Here is a 14,896-nt window from a genome sequence, read left to right as displayed (position 1 = left end):
AGGGAAAGAGGATCCAGGGCCATTTCTTAGCAAGGTTGGTAAACCGTGGTATGGAATTGGAGTTGATTTCTAGTTGCAGTGGGCAGCCACTGGAAGTTTTAACTGGGGAATAATTATTTGTTAATTCATACTTAAATTGAAGAAAGTTGGGAAAACCACTAGACCATTCAGGTATGACCTAAATCAAATCCCTTATGATTATACAGAAGTGAGGAATAGATTTAAGGGACTAGATCTGATAGAGTGCCTGATGAACTATGGACAGAGGTTCATGACATTGTACAGGAGACAGGGATCAAGACCATCCCCAAGAAAAAGAAATGCAAAAAAGCAAAATGGCTGTCTGGGGAGGCCTTACAAATAGCTGTGAAAAGAAGAGAGGCAAAAAGCAAAGGAGAAAAGGAAAGATATACCCATTTGAATGCAGAGTTCCAAAGAATAGCAAGGAGAGATAAGAAAGCCTTCCTCAGTGATCAATGCAAAGAAATAGAGGAAAACAATAGAATGGGAAAGAGTAGAGATCTCTTCAAGAAAATTAGAGATACCAAGGGAACATTTCATGCAAAGGTGGGCTCAATAAAGGACAGAAATGGTATGGACCTAACAGATGCAGAAGATATTAAGAAGAGGTGGCAAGAATAAACAAACTGTACAAAAAAATCTTCACGACCCAGATAATCATGATGTTGTGATCACTCCCCTAGAGCCAGACATCCTGGAATGCGAAGTCCAGTGGGCCTTAGGAGGCATTGCTACGAACAAAGCTAGTGGAGGCGATGGAATTCTAGTTGAGCGATTTCAAATCCTAAAAGATAATGCTGTGAAAGTGCTGCACTCAATATGCCATCAAATTTGGAAAATTCAGCAGTGGCCACAGGACTGGAAAAGGTCAGTTTTCATTCCAGTCCCAAAGAAAGTGCCAAAGAATGCTCAAACTACCACACAGTTGCACTCATCTCACACACTAGTAAAGTAATGCTCAAAATTCTCTGCTCAAACTACCACACAGTTGCAGTCATCTCACACACTAGTAAAGTAATGCTCAAAATTTTCTAAGTGAGGCTTCAACAATACATGAACTGTGAACTTCCAGATATTCAAGCTGGTTTTAGAAAAGACAGAGGAACCAGAGATCAAATTGCCAACATCAGCTGGATCATTGAAAAAGCAAGAGAGTTCCAGAAAAACATGTATTTCTGCTTTATTGACTATGCCAAAGCCTTTGACTGTGTGGATCACAATAAACTCTGGAAAATTCTGAAAGAGATGGGAATACCAGACCACCTGACCTGCCTCTTGAGAAACTTATATGCAGGTCAGGAAGCAACAGTTAGAACTAGACATGGAACAACAGACTGGTTCCAAATAGGAAAAGGAGTATGTCAGGGCTGTGCAGAGTACATCATGAGAAACACTGGGCTGGATGAAGCACAAGCTAGAATCAAGATTACTGGGAGAAATAGCAATAACCTCAGATATGCAGATGATACCACCCTTATGAAAGTGAAGAAGAACTAAAGAGCCTCTTGATGAAAGTGAAAGAGGAGAGTGAAAAAGTTGGCTTAAAGCTCAACATTCAGAAAACGAAGATCATGGCATCTGGTCCCATCACTTCATGGCAAATACATGAGAAAACAGTGGGAACAGTGGCTGACTTTATTTTTCTGGGCTCCAAAATCACTGCAGATGGTGATTGCAGTTATGAAATTAAAAAGATGCTTACTCCTTGAAGGAAAGTTATGACCAACCTAGATAGCATATTAAAATGCAGAGACATTACTTTGCCAACGAAGGTCCATCTAGTCAAAGCTATGGTTTATCCAGTAGTCATGTATGGGTGTGAGAGTTGGACTATACAGAAAACTGAGCCCAAAAAATTGATGCTTTTGAACTGTGGTGCTGGAGAAGACTCTTGCGAGTTCCTTGGACTGGAGAGATCCAACCAGTCTATCCTAAAGGAGATGAGTCCTGAGTGTTGAAAGACTGATGTTGAAGCTGAAATTCCAGTACTTTGGCCACCTGATGCAAAGAGCTGACTAATTTGAAAAGACCCTGATACTGGGAAAGATTGAAGGCGGGAGGAGAACGGGCCGATAGAGGATGAGATGGTTGGATGGCATCACCGACTCAACGGACATGAGTTTGAGTAAATTCCGGGAGTTGGTAATGGACAGGGAGGCCTGGCATGCTATAGTTCATGGGGTCGCAAAGAGTCAGACATGACTGAGTGACTGAACTGAACTGAATAATTTGTTACTGTTCTTTTAAGATAACTGTCTTCTGACTGCTGTGTGGAGAAAAGACTATGCAGAGGAGAGTAAAAGCAGGGAGTGAGGCAGGTGGGAGGCAGCCCAGGCTGGAGGGGCTGCTATGCTGGGATTCAGTGATGCAGGCCTGCAGTTCCCACGGTTCCCTGTTGCCCTGAAGGAGTGATCTGAGGACACTGTAGAACCTGCTGTGCAGTGAGTGAAAGGGGAGGAAATAAATTCTTTAAGGTCAAAATTAAATTTTGTCCAAATGCTTAATGCTAATTTGTTTTGAAGTTATTAAAGTGGTACCTGTTGACCTTTTTGCTTCGATCTGAGCCAATTAGAGAAGGAATGGAAAAGTTACCAAGTAGCCACTCACAATGGCACAGATAAAAATGTTAATGTGATGGCCTTATTTTCCTATTTACTTGTGTCATTTTAAAAGTTTATTAGTTTACTTTTTGAAATTTGTGGCATATTTAGGTTGGAATCTTTTAGTTTTCCAGTTTAAACATTTTTAGGGATTGAGCAATACCTAATGTTTGTATTTCAGTTAATTTCACTCCTCAAATCTAAATTCAGAAAATCTCAAATAAGGGCTTCCCTGGTGGCTCAGACTGTAAAGTCTGCTTGCAGTGTGGGAGACCCAGGTTCCATCCCTGGGTGGGGAAGATCCCCCACAGAAGGAAATGGCAACACACTCCTGTACTCTTGCCTGGAGAATCCCATGGACAGAGGAAGGAGCCTGGCAGGCTACAGTCAATGAGGTTGCAAAGAGTTGGATATGACTGAGCAACTTCACTTTCACTTTCAATCACAAATAAGTTGGTGAAATCTTTGCTAAATTGCCGAATGAACTTTACTGAAGCAAGACATTGAAAATATTTGCTTTTTGCCAAGAAGTCTGATGCTTGAACTTCATGGCTATGGATGTTAAACTTTCTAAACAGAGGTAAGTATCTGTGTTAGTGTTTAAAGATGTCCTATAGGAATTTTTGACTCTTCACTTTATTTCTGATGACCCAAGGACAACTCCAGCTGTTAGGTTTGCGCATATCTGGGTGCTAGGAAGTGAAACAGAAGTCTGAGCTCTGGAGCTAGAGTTTATATAAAAGTAGCTGTGTCTCTTTGGTCTGTGGAAGGTGCCTCTTTATTGAGTGACAGTCATTTAGACCTCCTGAAGCCTTGGACCTTAGGGTCTCCCTGTGAGGTAGGAGGAGGAAAGGGCAGAATACTGATTACTACCTCTGAGAAGAGATGTGAATTTGGGAGGGTTGAGAGACGTCAGAAACCCCTCTGCCTTCTCTTAAGGGTGTTCATTCTTGTGTTTCAGAATCTTGGTCTGTTGAGCAAGTTTAGGTCTGTTGCTTGCCAAGCTGCTGTTCTTGCTCAGTTTCTTTCCAAATGCAAAGGCATGTATTTCAGTGGTACTATGAGGAATTATCCATATAGCCTGAAATTCCACAGTCTAGATTCATCTGAGTTAAAACATTTCTAGGGAGAAATTTCCTAGACATCCCTAACTAACCTCTTCTGGCTGTTGTGTATCTTCACACAATGTTTTTTCCTCGTAACGCTGCACAGTACCTATCTTTGAATTCTATGTTTGTTATCTGTCTCCTTCACTAGCAGGAAAGCTCCACAAGGGTGGGGGTGCGGTTTTGCTTACTGCTGTAACTCTAGAGTGGGAAACCGTGCCTAGCCACATAGCAGATGCTGGTTTTAGTTTTCTAGGGCTGCCATGACAAATTATCACAAACAGAGTGGCTTGAAGCAACAAAAACTTACTCTCTCACAGTTTAGGAGATCAGATGTCCAAAATCAAAATGTCAGTAGGGTTGGCTCCGGGAGACTCAAGAGAAAGAAAGCCTTCCACACCTCTCTCTTAGCTTCCAGTTTGGGGCAACAGTCCTTGGCGTTTCCTGGTTTGTAGATACATCAGTGTGTCACCCCCATTTCCACATGGCCTTCTTGTCTATGTGTGTCCTTTTCCGACTCTTTAGAACACTCTGTGTAGTTAGAGCCCATGCCACTCCAGTATAATCTCATTTTACCCAATTATACCGGCAAAGACCCTATTTCCAAATAAGGAAAGTTATATATTTAGTTCCAGGTGGACATTAATTTTGTGGGGGGTGCAGGGGACACTATTTAACTCACTGCAGTGCTCAGTAAACATTTGATGGATGAATGAGAGGATTCACAGTGTAATTCTGGGCTGTAAACTTTTGGGGCATTTTTCATTACTGTCTTAATTGTACTGCAGGAGGTAGGGGTTAAGAGGTCAGTCTAGTTCCAGATTGCTTGGGCTCCAGTTCTGGTTCTATCCTTTTCTAGTTGTGAGGTCTTGGGCAATTACTTAACTTCTCTTAGACTTCATTTACTCCTCATCTGTAAAACAGAAACAAGGAGAAATAGTAGATTATTGTGTCTACAACTATTTAACTGTGTTTTTTTTATTGGAGTATCATTGCCTTACAATGTTGCATTAGTTTCTGCTGTACAGTGAAATGAATCAGCTATATGTATACATATATCCTCTTCTTAGACCTCTCTCCCCCTGTCCCACTCCATCCTACCTATCTAGGTTATCACAGAGCACCAAGCTGAATTCCCTGTGCTATACAGCAGGTTCCCATTAGCTATGTCTACAGCACTTATGTTTGTTTAACCCCTGTGACAACTTACGCAGTGGGGCTATTCTCATTTTACAACAGAGGAAATAGGTTTGGTTCAAGAATTCAAAACTGGAAAAATACACGTTACTTTGTGAACATACACTCTGGCATACAGTGCTTAGAAATTCTTAACTATGATGATAGATAAATGCGACTTAATGTCGTGAGTTCTCTTACAGATTGATTCACAAATCAGAAAAATAAATTGTAAACTGGGACATTTCAGTTTTAGCTCATGTGGTCATCATCATTGAGGGGGTATCCTCAGGAAGGGGTTTCCCCAGGGGCTCAGCAGTAAAGAATCTGCCTGTATTGTAGGAATTCAGGTTCGATCCCTGGGTCAGGAAGATCCCCTGGAGAAGCAAATGTCAACTCCAGTATTCTTGCCTGGAAAATGCCATGGACAGAGGAGCCTGGAAGACGACAGTCCATTGGGTTGCAGAGACACAACTGAGTGACTGAGAATAAACGAGCATTCTTAGAAAAACTAGACAGGATGTGGGCAGTCAAATGGCAGCCCTAGAGGTGGGGAAGACTAGCACTAGGTATGTGAGGGTGTTAGAAATAAAAGTCCCTTGAAACTTTTTATGGGCCAGTTCTTACTACCTTCTTCCCAGGGACGACTATATAGAGTATGGGATTAATACCCCAGAAATAGTATATACAGCAAACAATGTCTACATGGGCTATTTTTATCGTACAGAACATTTCAGCATGCTGGAATATATTACTCCAGATATGGGTATGTTTTTGCCTCTTAAGTAAACTCTCCCTGCAATTGGTAAATGTCCAGTTTGCCTATTTCTTGCTGTGTTCTTCATATATTTTTTATTTTAAAGTCTTCGTATCTTTAGATCTCAGCTTAAACTCCCTAAAATACATTCTTACCTTACTTGCAAGTATTTTTCCATAGTTTATTTACATTTGTGTATGTTTGTTTAATGTGTTTATTATTTCAGAAAGTTCTCTAAGGGCAGGAACTCTATTTTGTTCATCTGGCAGCTAACAAATCTTAAATTAGAGTGTTAGTTGAATGAATAGATAAATTGGTAAGTCTTGGGATAACATATCTATTTTAGCTGCTGCTTTCCTATTTTCATCCTGGAGTACTGGCTGCTTCTCTGAGATGTCTCTTTCCTGTTCTCAAATGGCCTTCATTTGTAGTACTAAGCACTGAAATCAGTCTGTAATATGCAATGTGATCCACGTTTGATCTGTAAAGTCACCCTTTCCAGAGGTATACTCACTACCTTTAAGTTAATTTGCCCATAAATCCCATTAAGATTTTTTCTTTTAAGCCATCCAAATAGATATATGTTTGAAATATTAGACAATAAAAATTTCAAAAGGCTGTAAATATTCGTTTATGTAAAATGAAAAGTATTATAAGAAACTAGGTGATGGTTTTCACTCTAAGTTGAAAAGCAAACGTGGCAAATTTTTTAAAAAGGAATAGTTCATAGGTCATTGAATATTATTGTGAGCTTGCTGCAAATTCAAGTTGGTTCATAACATAACCTATGTTATGAGGTTTCTAACATTTGTTATGATTCCTTATATCAAAGAAGTTTGTTACAAAGCATATAAAAATAGCTGTTTACCTTCATGCAAAGACTACCTCAGATATTTACTCTGTTGCCACTGGTACCTAGCATTGGTTGGGTTTTCTTGCTAAAAGGAAGCTTAGAAAATGTCATTTTACACAATCAGTGCAGTCAGCTTTAGTTCTCTGAAGGATGATCCTGTATAGTAGTGGCTAGTTCAGATTCCCTAATGTAGCTACTTGAATGTCACAGTTTCTGTAGCACCTCCACCAGAGGGCAGAAAGTGGAAGCGAAAAGAGGTGAATAAACAATCCGTCCTTGGCTTCAGAATGCCTGTAAAATATTGAGGATTGAATCCAACCCTCATTTTATAGATGGAGTTGACTGCAATGAAAGACTAGGGGGTTTGCGCATGGACAAATTGTTTAGGCTCTTGATTTCAGGCTGGTATTCCTGTGGTAATGATGACGTGTGATGAGACAATATTTTAGAACATAGTCCTGAAATTACCCTGCCTCTGCAGAATTCCAGCTCCGTACTTGCTAACTGTGTAAACTTAAAATTAGGCTGGTTACTTTGATTCTCTCCCAATTTCAACTATTGTATGATGCACTTATTACATTTTCTACTTTCTCATTTCAATTGAGAAGCAAAATACTGATTCTCCCACCCCCAGTTTTACAAGTTATCCCCCTCTCCAGTTGTAATATTGAGGGAACAGGTGCCTGGTACTTGTTTTTATTGACTATTCATAGCTGCCTCCAGAATACCAGAGATGCATTTATTCAGTAACCTCATGAGTGATTTGTGAAATTTTCATTAGATCTTGACTGAGGTTGGATAAAAAAAAATATTTCTCAGCAAAACTCAATGTAGTGCTTTTCTGCCAAGCCTATGACAACTCTCTTGGGCTTCAGGTGATAGTCTTTATCATTATAAATACCTGGCTCTCCTGGAAGCTGCGGGAGGAGAAGCAGCTGCTGGTGAGTGGCGGAAAGGCACAGAGTTGTTGGCCTCTAGGGTTCAGCCTGTGGAAGTCCTGGGGATGAAATTGCCATCAGGCTTCTGGAAGCTGACTCTGCGTTACTCCGGGTCCGTGCAGCCTTAGCAAAGTCTCAGGCAGTCTTGCAAAAGCAGTTTCTTCCCTAAACATAGAATCTCGATTCCATTTTTCTAAAGCAAACAGTGATTACCCTAGAAAACATACGTTTTTGTTGAGATAACAAACTTGGCCCTTAATTGACAGTGGCTGCAGTTATTTTGATTTTTACTTGGCTATGCTCAGGCCAAGAGACTGGTCTAGGATGTGATGAGATCTGGGAGAGATGAGAAGCAATTCCTTTGCTCTCAGTTACTCTGTCTTCCCCCAGCCCAAACACTCAGTTCTCGCCCTCTCCATGCTGCCATCGCGGGTCGTAAGTGTGGGGGAGGGTTTGGGTGGAAGACCAGCGGTCCACTTGGCTTACCCCCCAGCCCCTGAAGAATAACTTATTTGAAAAACAGCCTAGAAGAGGTGGGGTTGCGGAGGATCTGTCATCAAGGGTTTTTATGGGTGGGGCCTAGGGACACGAGGGAAGGGAGGGAGTGGTCCGCGGGTAGGATCTGACGAGCAGACAAAATGTGGGGCCCCTGTCCCTTGAAGGGCAACTTGTCTCTTCCTGAGCGAGGAGCAAGGAATCCGTAGTGCCTTTCCCAGGGGCACGCAGAGGAGAGAGAGAACAAGAGTGGACGGAGGAAAAAGCGAGACATGCTCTGCACGAAACAGTCCCCTGCCCTGGCTCCGGAAGAGCGCTACCGCCCAGCCCTGGCCCCGGAGCGGGTAAGATCCTGTCGCCAGACAGGTCGGATGACCTCTCAGTCCGGATGGATTCAGGGTCAATCCTTCCTGTCCCGCCCCCTCCTCCCCTTGGATGCCACTTTCCCCCACCGTCGGTGAGCTTCGGCTGTCCCAGCCCCATGCTATAACCAGTCCTTGGGCGCAGGGTCATGGATAGGGTTTCCTTTAGCCCTCGAGCCAGGTCGGTCCAGAGACCACGCTCTCCTTGCCAGGGGCGTCGTCATGTCCCAGGTACGCACCCCCCCCCCCCCCACTGCCCCTCTTCAACACTGAGTCCTCCACGCATCAAGTGGACTCGGCGGCGTCCGGGGTCCGGAGGAGGCTGCTGAAGGAGACGTTGGAAACAGCCCCTTGGGGGTCGAAGGCTTCTTTGCGCATCTGGAAGGAGCGCGCAGCATCGCATGTCCCAGACGTAAGCCTCTCAACTGCGCGCGCCTGTCTCCGTCCCTCCGAGCTCCCGGATTCACGCTCAGTTCCCCTGCCACCAGTGGTGCCGGTGATCATTGGACCATCTGAGCTTGGGCATCCTAGGACTGGTCCGACTTGCAGGGTGCTGGCAACTCCTGCGTCCCCTGTGCGCAAACTTGGCGGAGTGTACCGGCTCTGGGCGCAAGGAGCGCGGGGCCGCCTGGGGACGCAGGTTCCAGGTACTTTGGGTTCTGCGAGCTCTGATCCTGTCCTGGGAAGGGACAGCATTGCCCCTGATTTGGGAGAAGAAAGGTAGGGAAGAGGAACACGGAAGGTCCTCGCTGGCCTGATCCCACAGGAACTGGGTCTCTTTCGCGCTGTTCTTGTTCGATGTCAGGAGGGTCCCGGAGTCCACTTGCTGCTGCAGGGTTCCGGCAGAGCAGAGCCGGGTACCAGAGACGGTTCTCTGGGCGGGGATGGAGGGCTGCGCGGGTTAGGTGTTATTGGGTCGAATCCTGCCAGGACTCGTCCCCAGCTCTTGCGGCGAGCTCTGCACCCCGGCTGCCACCCTCTCCCGGCCGGTGGATGGCGATGTAGGCACTTTTTGCACTACTCGGTATTCCTAGGACAGAGTTCTGCGCGCTCAGAGCTAGGAGCTCATAAGGGAAGCCGCCTGGCGGGGCATTCCCAGGGAAGCTGTCCTGTCAATTCAAAGTGGAGCTTTCCTCCCGCGGGAAAACTTCTGAGAACAATGTACTACAAAGACAAACTCACTCTTGAATAAGACCAGACGACTACTCTGTGCGCATTTGCATTTTGTAGTCTCCCCCGACCCCTCCTTGGTAAAGTAATTTACTGATGGAAGCAAAACTCTGCAAAGGAATGCCAACTGCCACCAGAAAGGAAGTGAAGTCAGGACTTAGTGGTGGTCATTTCCCAAAGACACATACATTTTAGCTGAAGGTGTTAGAAATTAAAGATGTTGCAACACATTACTTTTGGGAATGGTTGTGGTTTAGTCCCTAAGTTGTGTCTGACTCTTGCGACCCCATGTAACCCCATGGACTGTAGCCCGCCAGGCTCTGCTGTTCATGGAATTCTCCAGGCAAGAATACAGGAGTGGGTTGCCATTTCCTTTGAAGGGGATCTTCCCTACCCAGGAATCAAACTCAGGTCTCCTGCATTGCAGTCAGATGATTTACCGTGAACGAAGCCCCACTTTTGGGAGTAGCCCAGAGAAAATGACAGGAAACAATGGGTTTTTAAAAAGCTATAAAATCAGTTTTTGTCACAACAGTCACCTGCTAGGTTGTATTATTTGGTGTTAATAATTTTGTTGTGTAAACTTAGGCTAGAAATCAGTCCCCACAGCCAGGTTCCTGGAGCTTGAGAGATTAGACTAGCTGTCTGGGTAGACAAATGTGATTACTGGGCTAAGCTGGGTTTCCATAGAATTCTTCCCAGGACACACCGAGAGCTGCACGAGGATGAACTATTTTCAGAGTTATTTGGGTGTGGATCACATAAGTCTCACAACCTCAAAATGCTGTAAAGCTTTATTTAGGGGGAAGGGGCTCTTCCCAGAGGGTTCCTTGCAGGATCAGAGCACAGAACAGGGATGAAAGGCTCAGTTAAACTTCCAGGAGGTTAGACAAATAAGGATTGTTGTATTAATCTCATCAAGTGTATTTCCAGGCATAATGAAACTTTTTAAAGGGATGCACAATTAGTTCCATTAGAAACCTTCTTCATAATACTGCAGAAATCTTATTTATAGCACAGCAGGGATCCACACCTCCACCACAAACCACCTGTGGTTTTGTCTTGGGAGGGCCATCTTTCCCACCATGGCTTCACCTGATTTCCACACTTGTGGTATCTAATGGCCTTCACTAGCCCTTTTCCACTGCTGGAGACAAACAGGAGATTGGGGGAGAAGCTGAGCAGCCCAGATTTAGCATTGTCACTCTTGATTTGAAACCAGTTATTTTCAAACCTACATACCATTTCTTAGGTATCCCGGCTCTCAGTTTTCCTCATTCCCTTACCTCCAGCCTCCCCTGCTGTGAAGACCTGTAGTCTTGGGGTTTCTAAGTGTCACTATGGCCAGGGAAATGGGGGCTCCCTGAGGACCAGGAAAGCTGGCTGATAGAAATAGTGCTAAATGTGTCCCAGGAAGAAGATTTATTTAATCTGCCAATTTGGCCTTAATAAGTTAGTAAGCAGGTACTCATTCTTGCCTCCTGTTCTTCTTGATTAAGTGGAAAATGAGGCTGGTTGCTTAGAGGATCCTGATTTGTATGGAATACTAGATCCACACTAAACACTCAAGTAATTCTCAGACCTGTACCTGTTCTGCAAAATCTACTCAGACAAACATATATACACTAATCCATGCATACCCATTTTTGTGTTTCAGACCCTTCAGAGAGGGTGGAAATGGAAGACATCACAAGAGTGAAAGGTGCTGTAAATGGAGTGCCTTGATGACTAGAGTATGGATTTTGATGTCAAAGCCATATTCAGATCTCTGGCCCTAGCCTGTAAAAGCTGTAAGGCCCTGGGCATGTCAGAGAATCTTGCTGAACCCTGATTTCCTCATCCAGCTGATGGAGATGATCACTGACTATCTATAAGAGCATGTGAAGATTAAGGAAATAAATATGTCCTGTAGCCAACCCACCAGGCTTCTTTGTCCATGGGATTTCCCAAGAAAGAACACTGGAGTAGGCTGCTGTTTCCTCCTTTAGGGGATCTTCCCGACCCAGGGATCAAACATGGGTCTCCTGCATTGCAGGCAGACTCTACCACCTGAGCCACCGGGGAAGTCCAAATATGTCCTAGAAATACTCTACATACAGCTGTACCTTCTGTGAAGGCTTCCTCCCCTGTTTTTACTTGTGGGGCTAGTCACATCTCAGATTTCTGAGGCTCTCAGGTTTGTCTCTACAGCCAGCCTTCTGTGATTCTAGAGCAGTGCCCTCCAATAGAGTAGCTGCTGGCCACATGTGGTTATTTAATTATTATGGTCATTTAAATGAATCAAAATTAAATTAAAAATTTAGTTTTCCAGTCTCACTGGCCACATTTCAAGTGCTCAGTAATCAAATGTGGCCAGTGGTTACTCTATTAGACAGTGTAGACAGAACATCTCATTCACTGAGGAGTGTTCTCTTAGTTCTAGAGCTCTTTGCTTGAGTGATAATTTAATGAGACTCTCAGATGATAAAGGTTATTCTGTCCAGCACTTCCCTTTGCTTTTTTTCCTCTTCTTTTCCTCTTGTTTTGCATAGCTGAATCCCTTCTGCTGTGTCACAGCCAGAGCATTTGTTGAACGGTAGATGGGTGTTTATAATTGGCATAATTTATATAATTATAGAATAAATGATATATAGTATTTATTATAAATCAATCAAGTGTGTGTACTAGTCACAAAATCCTTAGAAAGTCTCCCATCACTGATGATTTTTGCTAATGTAGCATCCTTTTCCTTTCACAGTGAGATTTATGGCTGGTGGTTTTCCTGGTTTTAGAACAGAAATTCTGATATAATAGAGGGAGACTCTTCTCACTCTTATGTACCCCTTGTTCAGTTGCTAAGTCATGTCTGACTCTTTGCAACCCCATGGACTGAGGCACTCCAGGCTCCTCCATCCATAGGGTTCTCCAAGCAAGAACACTAGAGTGGGTTGCCATTTCCCTTTCCATATGTACCCATATGTACCCTTATGTATTGTACTTTTTTCCATAAGAATGACAATATTGATCTATTTTCACTTACAGTGGGGTTATGTCCCAATAACCCTTCATTTTATTGTTTTTTAGTCACTTAGTTGTGTTTGACTCTTTGCCACCCCATGGACTACAGCACGCCAGCCTTCCCTGTCCTTTACCATCTCTCAGAGTTTGCCCAAACTCATATCCATTGAGTTGTTGATGCCATCCAACCATCTCATCCTCTGTGGCCCCCTTCTCTTCCTGCCCTCAATCTTTCCCAGCATCGGGGTCTTTTTCAGTGAGTCGGCTTGTCACATCAGGTGGCCAGAGTATCGGAGCTTCAGTTTCAGCTTCAGTCCTTTTAATGAATATTCAGGGTTGATTTCCTTTAGAACTGACTAGTTTGATCTCCTTGCTGTCCAAAGGACTCTCAAGAGTCTTCTCTAGCACCACAGTTCAGAAGCATCAGTTCTGGTAGACATGAATTTTTGAGGGACATTATTCAAGCCAGTACAGATGTGCAGACAGGTAATCCTTTCCTGCCCTAAGTTTATTCAGTTCCTAGGACTTTGCTAAATTTGCTTTAGTGCGTAGTCCATAATATTTATTATTCTTATAGGCAACCACCATGCAGGTTGGGAGAGTATGTGTGCTTTCCACATGGGTGTAGAGTACATGGGCTGGCTCGCTGAGTCAGCTGCCCTTTCCTAAGCCTGTCACTGTCCCCAGCCCATCCTCCTCTACTTATTTCTCTTCGCTCAGAAAGAGCTGCTGTTGTCCCGGAGCACTGGTGTATCTGGTGGCCGCATTGCTGAGGGCTCTGTAGCCGTGTTTGCTCAGCTCTGAGCTCTGCTGAAGGATGCCTATAAATTATGTTTTCCTCTGAGCCTGTTGGCAGTGACCTCCCTCAGCTCACCTTTCAGCAGCTGTTTGAATATTCTCCTGCTGTACATTTCTCCATGTTCAGACCATCAGAGCTTGTGGTGACAAGTGCAGTATCGGTGCTGGTTGGGGGTAGCTGGGGATCCAGGGTGCTCCTGTAGGTCATCCATCTGGCCATTCAGTATCAGTGCTGAAACTTACAAGCAGCTCAAGAGGACATCTGTGAAAAAGGGCCAGCCAACCAACAGGCTGGCTTAAGAGTAGGGCAGAAAATATAGCTATGGGTTGTAAAGGTTGTTTTGGTGCCACTAGTTTGAGCTTAGCTTGAGTCTCCTTTGAACTTTCGGGCTGATAGCATTTAGAGAGTACCTTTTGTTTCTAGCGCTTGGGAGAGTTTTAAGGAAGTTCTTATGCAGCTATGAAAGTAAACGATGCTAGGCTCTCCAGAGCCATGAAGGTCATTCTGCTAAAGTGTCACAGCTGCATCTTAAAGGTTGATAACACCAGAAAATTTTAATCATGTGTCCATGAACCCCATGAGTACTGAACAATCTCTATGAACAGTTCAATGTGAATTTTTCTGGCCAGGGCAATATAACTCTCTGAGAATTTAAGAGCCACATGCTAGAACAAGATAACCTTGTAAGAATTCAGTTGCATCACCTGGACAGAAAGAGAGGTAGATTCGTCCATTTATTCAACAAACATTTATGTGCCAGGCACAGTACTTGGCACTTGGGATGCACCAATGAACAAAACAGAGATTCATGTGTGTGTGAAGCAAATTCGTTTCTAATTACGTGGTAAACACTATTATCGGGAGCACAGGGAAAAGAGAACTGTTGACGTCGTATGAGTCACTTTGCCTGTTGTTCTGCTCAGTGCCCTGGAGTGAGAGCACAAATGAAGAGAAGGGAATCTGCTATTAATTTCAGAACTCCAGTGCCTTTTATATGTATCCAGCTTGCAGGCCAACATGTGATCCTGTGTTTAAAGATCAATGCCTTTTTTTTCCTTCTAACCTCAGGCCAATTAATTAATCTGGTACTCAACTGCTGAGCTTGTTCCATCTCTGGAAAAACTAACCACGTGGGATTGATTGACAGAAGTTATATTGGTCTCCAACGTGGCACTTTCTTAAGGATTTTCAAGGATTATTTCGATATTACATGATTTTCAGGATTGTGTACCTATTTCAGAGTCTCATCCTGCAAGCAAGGTGCCACTCCTCTGTAGGGTGGTTTGGTTATCAAAACTGTATGATTGCACTTAATGTTTCTCTGTGGATCCTTTAAAGCAATTTTGTTTAATGTGACGCAATCAGAAATGGGAGCTCTAGTCTTTATCTGATACTGAGTTGCTGTGAGACTTTACAGAAGTCAATTAACTTTTGGATCCTGGTTTCCTCATGTATGAAATGAGGACTAGACACTCTCTAAGGGCCCTTCTAGATCTAAAAACTAGATTTTCATGTTGCAGAAAAAACGAGGAGCTCATTGTACCCTTATCCTTTTTCTTTCTCTCCTCTCTTTCAATTGAGAAGTGCTGCTGGGTGAAGGGCATCTGAACTGATGCTGGTAT

The 14,896-nt window shown here is 43.7% G+C and overlaps 1 protein-coding gene across 1 annotated transcript in view; it reads left to right on the top strand.

Moving 5' to 3' along the window:
• CORIN (corin, serine peptidase) overlaps window positions 7,767-14,896 on the top strand; it is a 301,718-nt gene continuing 294,588 nt past the window's right edge. The window contains exon 1 of the mRNA XM_018049422.1: window positions 7,767-8,290. Coding sequence (XP_017904911.1) covers window positions 8,219-8,290 — 72 coding nt within the window. The 5' untranslated portion in view covers window positions 7,767-8,218. The remainder of the gene's footprint in view (window positions 8,291-14,896) is intronic.

This window comes from Capra hircus, chromosome 6 (assembly GCF_001704415.2).
Source record: "Capra hircus breed San Clemente chromosome 6, ASM170441v1, whole genome shotgun sequence".
In the NCBI taxonomy this organism is placed as follows: domain Eukaryota; kingdom Metazoa; phylum Chordata; class Mammalia; order Artiodactyla; family Bovidae; genus Capra; species Capra hircus.
Note: the sequence above shows the minus strand (reverse complement) of the source record. Positions and strands in the feature narration are given on the sequence as shown.